Source organism: Perissodus microlepis, chromosome 19 (assembly GCF_051167445.1).
Source record: "Perissodus microlepis isolate ML-2025 ecotype Zambia chromosome 19, ASM5116744v1, whole genome shotgun sequence".
NCBI lineage: Eukaryota > Metazoa > Chordata > Actinopteri > Cichliformes > Cichlidae > Perissodus > Perissodus microlepis.
Genome location: NC_140479.1, coordinates 22,570,159 through 22,581,498, shown reverse-complemented (window position 1 = coordinate 22,581,498; position 11,340 = coordinate 22,570,159). Strand labels below are relative to the sequence as shown.

At 42.8% G+C, this 11,340-nt stretch overlaps 1 protein-coding gene across 1 annotated transcript; it reads right to left on the bottom strand.

Annotated features, from left to right (window-relative positions):
* Nucleotides 1–11,042, bottom strand: e2f2 (E2F transcription factor 2). Its single transcript, XM_084915725.1, has 7 exons — nt 10,249–11,042; nt 4,924–5,023; nt 3,310–3,529; nt 2,484–2,645; nt 2,096–2,210; nt 1,778–1,976; nt 1–1,178 (listed from the first exon to the last, which is right to left on the bottom strand). The coding sequence occupies exons 1-7, from the start codon at nt 10,522–10,524 to the stop codon at nt 904–906; spliced, it is 1,347 nt and encodes a 448-aa protein (XP_084771851.1). The 5' UTR covers nt 10,525–11,042; the 3' UTR covers nt 1–903.
* Nucleotides 11,043–11,340: the final 298 nt, after the last annotated feature.

Below are 11,340 nucleotides of genomic sequence, written 5' to 3'. Positions count from 1 at the left end.
ACATAGATGCTGCATTTAATTTGTTTTGGGTTATTTCCTAAGAAATACAATAGTAGTTTTACACTAATAAATTAAAACCACTCAGTTAAAGACAACTATTAAACTCAACAGAGCAACAACTGAAACAAAGCTGCCAAACCTACAAGGCGTCACTCAAAGATTGTACATGTTCAAAGAGATAAAAAGAAAAAAAATAGCCACCATTTGTCATTATCTCTGACTCGACTCTGGGTCACAGCCTGCACATTCAGGCACACAAGGCTTGACACAAAGCTTAAGGCATGAAAGAAGCAACATGAGCACCTTTGAAATCCAGTTTTCATGTCTAAAATCTATGCTGAGATCTCACCTGATGTGTATTCTCGAGCTGTAGATGCATGTCGACACTGAAGTTCATTCACAGCTTAATTTGATCAGTGGTGAAAACACTGCAAACGGACCCTGTGTGTATGGCTCTTCATGGCTTTAGCTTACTTTGATCCAGTGATTGAATCCTGTAAAGCTGCATGGCAGTTAAAGCTGACATTATACAATGCTGCCCCCTATGGGCCAAAGAGTGGTACAAACAATTATTTAGACTTTGGAAACGAGGGGTAAAAAAAAAAAGTTCCTGAGTTGATCACACTAACAATGACTGATAAACAAATGCATCATTAGTTCTTTCGCTGACAATACGACATAAACAATAACTCCTGCTTTCTATGAGACTTACTCAACTTACTGCCCAAATTTACTATATATACAAATATTTTCACTTTATAATTTAAACAAAGAAGTTGATTCCTCCATCGGACATTAAAACAGATGGCTTCATAGTGTAATAGTTTGTCCCAAGAAGGCATTCGATTAAATATTATCCTTCTTCTCCCTGAATTTTCTCCGCCCCATCCCTTCATCTAAGCCTCAGCTTTTCAACAAATCTCCGAGATCGTAAGTGTCGAAGAAGTCTGACACTCCCTCGCTGTCCTCCAGGCTCCAGAGGTAGTCATCGTGGTCCAAAGGTGGAGAAAAACTGACAAAGGGGGTGTTGGGGTCTGAAGTGAAGGAGGTGCCAGGAAGCTGGTCCTCGGTTATCTGAAGCAGGCTGGGGGGCAAACCCAGCAGACCCTCTACGTCAAGCAGAGAGGACGTGGAGGTCACAGCTGAGGAGGCGGCTGGAGCTGCTGCGGAAATGTTGGCTGTGTTGAAGAAAGCGTTGGAAATTAATTTTGTGCTAAGGGCACTGCATTAAAAAACATTTAGAGAGGTGGCGTACTGCTACACTTTTCTTTTTAGCTTCCTAAATTTGAATAGTTTTTACATCTTTTATCCTCATACAAGTTCTATTTTTATTCTCCTCTTGTGCACATACTCCCTGAGTTTTTTGTTGTTTTTTATGCTTTCAGCTGAGGGGCTAAATAATAAAAAAGAAGAGTTCAACATTTTTTTGCAGAATGCAAAACAAAATACAACAACCAAACAAGCAAAACTAAAGCTGATTAAATAACATGCCATTTGTTTAATTTGTCACCGATTTATCATGGCATCGCATGAAACCGCCAAAAAGAAGTGTGACCTTTCTGCTTTAATGGTGCTATTTGATCTTTGGACTGGCTCCAGCTGAAGAGGCGCAATTCATTTTTAATGTTCTGGAAGCCTTGGGATAAAATCACTTTGTAAAACTTGTAAAACTAAATTAATGCTAGTTGTAAAACTAGATGCAGTCTAAGACTAGGGTACGATCAAAGTAAGGGTAGCTCAAATAAAGGTGGTATTCTGTTCAAAACTCAAAGCTTACAGTCAACAGGTTCCTCTTTGACGCTGTAACTCGGTGGTCCTATTGGGGTTGCAGCGGGAGGGTCTTGCGTTTGAGGGAATTCCTTTTTGGGAGTGACAACACTCTTAACAGGACTAGCTTCTTCAAGACCCTCATCAGGACATAGGTAGACTTCTATGGGACCATTTCTACTCTTTAAATAGATCTGCAAAGACCCCTGCTGTAAGGAAACAAGAGAAGAAGCAATTATTTATCAAAACAATCTGACATCAGGACAAATGCACAATTTAAAGAAAGGAGGGGTTAAGGGGACAAACTGAAACATAAACCAAATCTCACCCCTGCTGTGTCTGGCACCTCAAGCTTGGTCTCTGCAGGGGCTTTAACAGCAATGACTGTCTGGTCTTGAAGGCTGCCGATGGAGCGGATGTCTTGATACGTCACATAGCCCAATGTGGATCGTGAGGTTAAGGGTAACAACAGTGGAATTTAAATACACGTGCATGTGTGCTTGTCTTTTTTTCTCTTTTATTATTTTTTGGCTATATCTGGCAAGATATTAGTAGGAATCTGATAGTAAAGTAGGGAAAGACGAACGTCCCTGCTGCCTTTTAGCATATGCGTTACCTACTCAACCAAGCAAGCTACAGTGGAACATGCCAACAAGCGGAAACGGAGATCATGAAAGAATGATGTGGATAACCACGGTGCTCTATGTAAAGGATATCTCTGACTCTCTTTATATTCAGTGAGTTGTTTGAGCTGTGTGGTGCTGGACTGAATCTGTTCATCCAGAGATCTCTCTGCTCTCTCTAGGTCTCCAAGCTCTTTCCTCAGGGCACGGGCCTTCTCCCCTCCACCCGCTCCACCTTCAAACACGTCTCCAACCCTGGAGAAACACACACATACACACAATAAACACGTCTATGAATAATAAAAGTCTGTAACAGTCAAAACAACTCCACACATTTAGGTAGTGTCTACAACTGGCACTACAATGTCTGCTGACTGCCACTAGGGGGCAGACAAGCAAGTACCAGTATGAAGTTTTTCTTCCTTTTAATACTTCATGAAGAATAAAAGCAATGGAGACATTTTTAGAATGCAATCAAAGCCCAGTATAAATAGACTCAAAAACAATCGGTAGGTTTTTTGCAAATGTCTATACATCTCTCTTTTTTACTAATTAGTCCAGAAAGTGTGCAGCATAAAAACACTACTTTGTAAAATCATTATAAAAATCTAGAGTAAATATGTTATAAAAGCAAACTTTTATAAGATATTAATATCTTGTCTCAGCTGTTTGACACGAGCAAAAAGAACCAAGCTGCATGGCACTATGTTACACAGCTTTGTTAATAAGGCCAAATTGCTGCTGTCAACAGTCCTGCCCATGCTTTGCCCAACATTATTGTGAAAGTCTGTAAGGAACCCTAAATGCCAAGGCTTCACTTAACAGTTACGCAGTCCCTGGTTTGCGTCTGTGAGCTACACGCAGTTGATAAACCTCCCACTATTCCTGCTACTTAACCTTCTTCTGCATTTCTACTTACAGCCACTGGATGTTGTTTTTTGACTTCTTCCTGATAAGCTGGACTCCCTCTAGAACATTGGTGATGTCATAAATGCGTCTTTTCTGGACCTCCAGGACCTCAGTGGCCCAGTTCAGATCAAGGACTCCATCAGGAGACTCAGCAATGAGACCCACAAATTTCTTGGTCAGCAGGCCCAATGACGTGTCGTACCGCGTCCGCTCACCCGGAGATTTTGGAGCTGCGAGGAAACACACAGAAAAGTAGCGCATAAGACTAGAAATGTGCTTGAGTTACACAACTCTGATTTTTACTAATTCATTCGAGTGTTTTATTTGGCTGATGAGCTGGCGGAGAGATCACTGATTCAAATATTTACTGTATTAGTCATACAAGCTGCTGACAACAGTGAAACATGAAAACAGTTATTGGAATGTGTCAACTAGATTTATTTCTGCCTTTATGTTTTACTTTCTATGTTTGATATCATGTTCGAAATTACAAATAATCCTCCAAACAGCAATATTTCTTCCTCGCACGGAAAATATGAAAATAAGAGCTAAGGGTACGGTATTGTAAACCAGAAACAGCATCTGTCTCCGATGACTGTGTCTTCATATCGCTTTAATCTGCTACAGGTTTAATAATCAGTCTTGATTAGTTGGACGTCTCTGCTCCTCTGCATCAAAGAGCCAGTTTAGGTGGTTTAGGCAGCTCCAGCTGGTGGGAATCTTTGTGTAAGACTCGGGTCACATCGGAGATTATGGCCCTCTGTTGTCTTGGGAACACTAAAGTATTCTCCCGGAATACTGTGAAAGAGGTCCTGGCATCTCTGCTTACTGTGCTCTCCCCGTGACTCAATGACATATAACCACACTGGTGATAGAAAATGGATCAATAGGTCTGATAATGTTAGTAATAACATATTCTCAGGGCTCCTTAATTCCAGAGAATTGTCCAAACAATCATAAGACATTGCAATTTCATAACTGAGAGACACGGCAGACCGCATATTCCTCCCTGATCCATCATTCCCGCTGAGCTGTGAGATTTGAGATGTCGTTGGGAAGGAGGCGCTAGCTTGTGTATTCTAGGAAAAGAATGTCAACAAGCCAGTTTATGATACTGGCTCTCTACTCCTGGCTACACCATTGCTTTTTTTTTATCTGTTATGTGTAAAGCTGTATGCAACTGAACTGCTGGTACCGCACTCTGTGCTCATATGGGTGAACTTCGCAGAAAGTGAGGAAACTATTGCGGAATACTTCAGCAGTAGTCTTCCTGCCATGTCAGTTTGACCCATAGCAAACAGGTCTGTTCGTGTTTGTTCACAACCCAAAGGGTCAGGACGCAATCAGGCTGAGGTCGTGTCATGCGAACCTGGCATTACCCACCCTGCCTGGGTTCAGATTAATGCTAAAGAGTACCGTACAATCAACTTCTTTTCATTGTTTGCTTTTATTCTTTTCTTTTAATGTTGAACTGCTTCTTCCCTTTGCACAGTACAAAAAATATTTTCCACCCACTGATGTGTACCACACCACACCAACTTTATTTATAGAGCACTTTCAACACCGTCACAGCAGACACGAAGGGCTGTACACAAAAACAACAAAAGATGTACAATCTACTCACTCCTTGGGCTTGGTATCCGTGCTGCAATGCTGCATTTTCCTTTTGGCGTACGAAACTCTGGCAGATACAGAGGGTCTTCTAAATCCAGCTTCCTCTTGGCCTAGGGGGAAGACGTTTATCAAAGATTAACAAAAAGATGAAAATGTTACAAAGCAGGTGTGACTTACAGCTCTACTACTTCCTCTGTATTAACTGCTGTTTCACTACATAAGAAAATATAAAGGGTGTATAAGACTGAAATCCTTCCAATCCCAGTGTAGGCTGAAAAAAAGCACATTATGGAAGTGTTTAACTCATCCTACTGACTTTAAATAATGGCTAGTTAAAAAGCTGAAAGAATCAAATAGTTTGTAGGGCAAGTCCAGACCTTTTGTAGAACAGTAGCATGAATGCTAGACGGCTAAATAGGAGCTTGTTTAAAAGTACCATGTCGTAAATGTGCCAACAACCCTCAAGTGCAGGAACAAAGCACCCCCCACATGCACACTTTCCCAAGCACTTCAACAGAGGCTGATTTTGTTTGTCTGCAGTCAACAGAAGCGGGAGGTCTATAGGCCCGACTCGTTGCCTGCCATACGTCAGGAAGTCCCTGGAATCACTCAATGACCTCTCCTCCCCCCTCTCAAGCCTCTTCCTTCTGTGCTTAGCACACAGGCTCCTCACAGAGACACACATGCGCACACATAACTGACTATAACAGCGATGCATCACACAATCAAAAGCACATAAACAACCTTTGTAACCCAATATAAAATCTTCAAATGACCATTGCTTTTTTTCCCCGCCATCCACTGGCCTACTTAGCTGAAGTGAAAGCGCTACTCTCTTAAGGATTAGGAAATTACCACCACACCCCACGTGCAGATATGCTGTCATCATCAAAAGTTCACGTTGGACGAGAACGTTTGCTGTCAGTTGGAAATCCAACAACTGCCCACACAAAAACACAATGACTGAGCTAGTGAGGCAATGGCATTTCACCTCAGCACACTCTGGCTGCTGGGTAATTTGTAGTGCATGGCTAGATCTCACAAACTCCTTTCACCGTGTCTCCTCACGAATAATCCCTTTTGCCACGACAGCGTACATGCGGCCAGTGACCTGTTTTAGTTAACAGGTTTAGGGAAATTGCTTTTTCAGAGATGGGAAAAGCAGGGAGTTCACGTTACCGCGTGTGGATGTGCCTACGCATGTGCGAGTAAAGGGATAATGAAGGCTGCCATTGTCCCCCAGTGTTCTCCCTAACACGTCCACCTGTTGACTCGTGACATCTGGAGCAGCCGCGTGCTGTTGGCAGGCTGGATTTTAATCCCTAAAACACACAGTCAGGCATACAGAGACACCCGCAACAGGACGGTGACCAGCTACCGAAGAACAAAATGCTCACTGTTGCCTCTAAAACGACCTCTTGCACGATTCAAACTTTGAGTTTTCATTGGCCGATGGTCGTGAAAGTCGCTATCAAACACTTGGAGTCGCAGAAAGGAAGCAGATGATACCAGTTGGACTGCCTACAGCCGTGACAGCTGTGGTTTAACCAGAGAAAAACTGCCACAGCTTTCCATTGACTCAGTGTCCCAGCACAAAGAAAAAAACGTCGCATTTTTTCACCAAATAAGGCTGAAGATTTGTCATTTCTATGACTTAAAACGAGCAGGTCAACGTGTGTCAAGTCAAACTATTTAATGCACGTGTACAATTTGAGTCATAGCCTGATGCATGATGACTTGTAAGAATGGAACCAGCGGTTTCCCCCTGCAGCTGTACATCAGAGTGAGGGCTTGGGTGCTCCTTCATTTGCATGAGTGCTTTCTCTGGTGATTCAACCATATTACGCAAACCCAAAGTCATTTAGAGGAAAGACCTTATTTTTAAAAATTCCTCACTTAACAGACTAACAGACCACTGAAAGAAGAAGTGCAGCTATTGAGAAATGGTTACATTTTACAGAAAGTGCACAGGTATGCCGCCTAGCACACATCACTTTTAAGGTGTTATAACACAACATTGTGAAAATCTGAATCCAAAAGCTTTCACACCCTAAAACTAGCTCTCGCATACGTATGGTGCAGCTATAAGAGACGATGGGAGAGGCCCGAGTCAGTTGCCCTCCTTATTAGCACTTTATCTCAAAGACTGGCAGTATCACGCCACTCACGTTTGCAATAACCTCACCCTGCCTGATTGCCCAGTTACGCCCATCTACTGCACGTGGCCCCTTCTGTTTGCTGTGTATTCTTTGGCCGGTTCCCGCCGTCTCTGCTGCTGTGCTGTAAACTCCATGCATGTAATCATAATCACGTGAAGGGCTTCTGCAGTTGGGCCTCTCCTCAAACAAACAAATCTTGCTAGTCAGGCTGCACCAGACTTAGATTCCATCCAGGCAAAGGGCAAGTTTCAGTATGCCTACAAGTACCTACCGCTCTGTACCGAGCCCCTTCACTACCACACCCTTGGACATAAAGGAAAAACAAAAGTTGCACTTCAACAGCCTCTTAAGCGGTTAAACAGAGGTGTGGATCCGTCCCCACTGTGGCTTGCCTGCCTGATGAGGGTAAGCTGCTTTGAAATGCAAAACTCCCCCTATAGAGAGCATTGCCCTGTAGGGCTGGTATTTGCCTGAAACTGGGGTTAAATGGAAAACACACCAACAAAATAGATAATAGAGAGAATGCATACAGTTGGTACTGTGTCCAATATCACACCAAAGCATTAGCCTGAATGGGTTGTTAACCCTAGGGGCTCAAAAAAGGTCAAACCAGAGCTGAAGGTCGGTTGCAGGAGACGTGTGTGTTCCTAAAAATGATCAAGGGAGAAAGACTAAGGCATTAGCTGACATCCGTAATCACTCAGTTGTGGTGGATTGTACGCATTCCATGAAACTCCGAGTACACGTCACATAAGCAGGGAATAAATGGGACATTGTTCCTGGTGAATATTATGGAGATGCATCCTGTTGCCATACCGCTGTTTGACTGTACTGAACTTTGCCTAAACTGACAAATTCATTCATCCGCAGTCCAATAAGAGAAAAGGGCTTCCCTGGACTTTGGCTGGAGGTCTGAATACTGTAACACATTTACATCCCTATCGAGCTGAAAGGAAGCAGAGACAACAGTTTATCAACAGTTTACACACCCTGGTTAAAATTCACATGCCAATAGCTGATACGTTGCCTTTTTCTAGAGTTGGTAAGATTAATAAATAAAGACTGGATCTCTGCAGCTGAAGTTTACTAAAATCAGTCAAATATTAACCTTTTTTTTATTTTTGTAGGTAGGTGCCTACAAAAGTGTGGGACTTTGTGTAATGTGTTCAGAGAGTGTTTAGATTGTTTGTACTTAAAAGAAATAAATGCTAAGCTTTAGAATCTGGTTTCCCAGTCAAAGTTTAAAAAGAGGAAAGCTTAAAGAAAAAAGCTGTGGTTATAATGTTGTATAGGTTAAAGGAAGTGAGCTGTAAGTACATGAAAAGGCCACACTTCCTGTAAACACAGGAGTCATGACTGAACATGCACTGAAACAGCTGTGTCAGCAACACATTATCTTCAGCTTCTTTACTGTCGTCAATAAAACTTCATAATATCATCACATCAAATGTATCCTGCAAGATAGCTACCATCAGCCATCGCAACACATACAAGAGCAACTCAAATGTCGTGACGTTTAGTCATTCAAACCCAATCATAATGATAATGACATCCTTGTGTCAAAATCATAAATATATATTAGTGCAACAAAACTAACGTATAATAGAAGGAATACGCTCAAACATCATTAAAGCCCACTGTACCACTTATTTCTAGACACGGGAATCAAATCACATGAAATGATTAGTTTAAAAACAGAAACTTTAAGGTGGGTTCACTCCCTTTGATTAAGTTTACCCAAATTACTGAAGTGATCCAGAGGAAGTTTCTTAATCAGAGATTTTTGAAACCTCATCCGTATTTTCAACCGTGCCGTCACTTCTGTCAACCCGAACTAGGCTCCTGTTTTTCTGGTAAAATTGAAACGCGCACCTGTGACAATGTGCAACAACTGAAAATATTCAAATCCCTTGAAAACAGAAGTTACCGTGGTCACAGTCTGCATGCACAAAAACACAGGCGACATGACTGCGTACAAGGGGGTCGTGTCATAAAGCCTACTGAACCACATCAAATCCAGTATGGACCGCTTACATGGCCAAACTTTAAGGTTGGATTTCAAGGGGAAGACCAGGTTATCAAGCATGTACGTAATATTTCTAGAAACCAACAATGCATACACACTTTGACAGCAGTTAGGTTCACATTGGCACATGATATGCCAGGTGGTACCCTATTTCTCACTTTACTTATATCCATCTAATCCTCTTGAAGGGCCTATTAGGGCTGGGGATTTGACATGAGATTTGAAAACCCTGTACGCACTCTAACCCCTTTAGCGTTACTGCAATTCATTAAATCTAAAAAAAGACTCTAGGGCTGACGAGTCAGCTGGAATAAAGACACCAAATACAACAAACAACAACAGGTGTGGAGCACTAAAAAGCTGCTGAGTGTCATCCAATCTTCTCAGATCAGGATTTTCAAATAATCTTCAGCATTCGAGTTTAAAATGAACGACATTACTTAACATCATTAAAGCCAACTGTGTATGTGTTTTACAAAACAGGTTAATCCTTTACTTATTGGTGATGCTTTAGGGCTTCCGATAGTAATACTTTCACACTCCAGAAAATACACCTGTTCTGTGGTTATGACCTCTGACCTATGCTTCCTTCCCACAGTCCAACACAGACCCTGTTTTGACATAATGGGAAGTGAGGGTGGAGCATCTGTTGTGTGTGTTATCTCCCATTACAAGTATTGGGAAGCTATGAATTTGCCTTAAGTGTTTTTCCTCCAGCTTGGTCGAGCCCCTGCATTGTTTGCTCGTATTAAAAAAAAAAAAACAACTAGCTCTGCTGCACCAAGGAGGGGGGACACTCGTTATTTGGGCACAAGAGAGTGGGGCCTCTCTCTAAGCACCCCCACTGGCTCATCAAAACCATCAAACACAGAACAAGGCGTCTGGCCTTGTCTTAGCTACAGCTGGACTGCGGGAGAAGATGTCACACAGCCTGGCATGGATAAGGAAAAAAGAAAGAAAGAGAGAAGACACCAGTCATGCACATCAGCAGAAGCAGCCACAGTGGGCCCTCTGTGGCTTATCACGTCAAAACATATCTGAATGCACCCTTCTCAAACATGCAAAAAAAAAAAGTTAATTCCATATCATTCGCTGGATATTAAACAGTAAGGAAACACGACCCCAGGCTTGTATTTGTGTGATTATTTACCGGCAGTCGCCCGGAGGATGATCTGATGGGTTTAACCTCGGGTCCATGGGGGGTTGAATAGAGGCTGTTGGCTCTTTGTTCGGCCACGCTGGTGTTGCAGATCTGGGTGAAATATCCGGCCGGTACCGTGTTCATCTGCGGACTGGACAGTCCGGTGAGGAAGAAGTCGGTCTTCACTCCACCGGTGGACAAAAGCTTCATCTTCTGCTGAGAGCAAGGCAGCCCCACTGCCTGCCGACCCGATGCCGGCGAGACACCTTTAGGCATCCGCATCATTTTCCTGAGTAGACTAAATTTAACCGGACCGATGAGGCGAAGGCTGAAGTGTGCCTGTACTTGAGCACACTGAATCGCTCAGCAAGCTTCACTTACTGCGGGACCTCTATGAATATATTAACTGCCAATACTGTAACACACGCAAACAAAACAAAAGCAACTTTCACAGCGTAAACTGCCGAATTAGCTGCAAGCCGCATGAATTACACATGCAGTACAGGCTTATATGTTATAATGTGACGTTTAACTTTAGTACATTTAACAGGCTGGTCGGTGTTGTTATCCTTTGTCCTGTAACAGTGTAGAGGAAACTTGCCTTACCAGTTATAAAGAATAGCTTCCTGAATAAATAAACTATTTCAAACGTCCAGAACTTTAAAGCTTAACTCTCCAAGGCTTCCAGGTCTCACTGAGATCCGGTTCCAGCTAGAGATTAATAAATGATTGTGACTCCCTCTGGTGCTGAATCCGACCCAGTATGCCACTCCTGTCCGTCCACCTCAGAGCTCCTCTCTCCATACAAGGGGGCAAGAGCTGGGGCAGAGCAGTCTTTTTACCGCCAAACTTCATCCCGCGAAATTCGGATCTCCCGCGGCTGAAAGCCGCTTCTGATTGGCTCATGGCACGTTCAGCTTGTCTAATTTGCATAAAACAGTTGTACGGGGATGGGAGTGATCTGCTTAAAGGGACAGGAGCACACATCCGAGACATGGTGTTCTTTCATTGCCAGGCTGGATATGGAGACAATGACCAGCCCAGACTTTATAGTCACACGTTAGAGGCGCATTATTGTTATTGGAGCACTTTTTTTATTGC

Excerpts from the sequence above, each read along its gene's own strand:
- e2f2 (XM_084915725.1), bottom strand. The coding sequence starts at position 10,524 with ATGATGCGGATGCCTAAAGGTGTCTCGCCGGCATCGGGTCGGCAGGCA. Across the intron at positions 3,530-4,923 it reads ACGGATACCAAGCCCAAGGA|CTCCAAAATCTCCGGGTGAG; the intron begins GTGAGTAGATTG and ends GTTTCCTCGCAG. Across the intron at positions 2,646-3,309 it reads AAAAACAACATCCAGTGGCT|GGTTGGAGACGTGTTTGAAG; the intron begins GTAAGTAGAAAT and ends GTGTTTCTCCAG.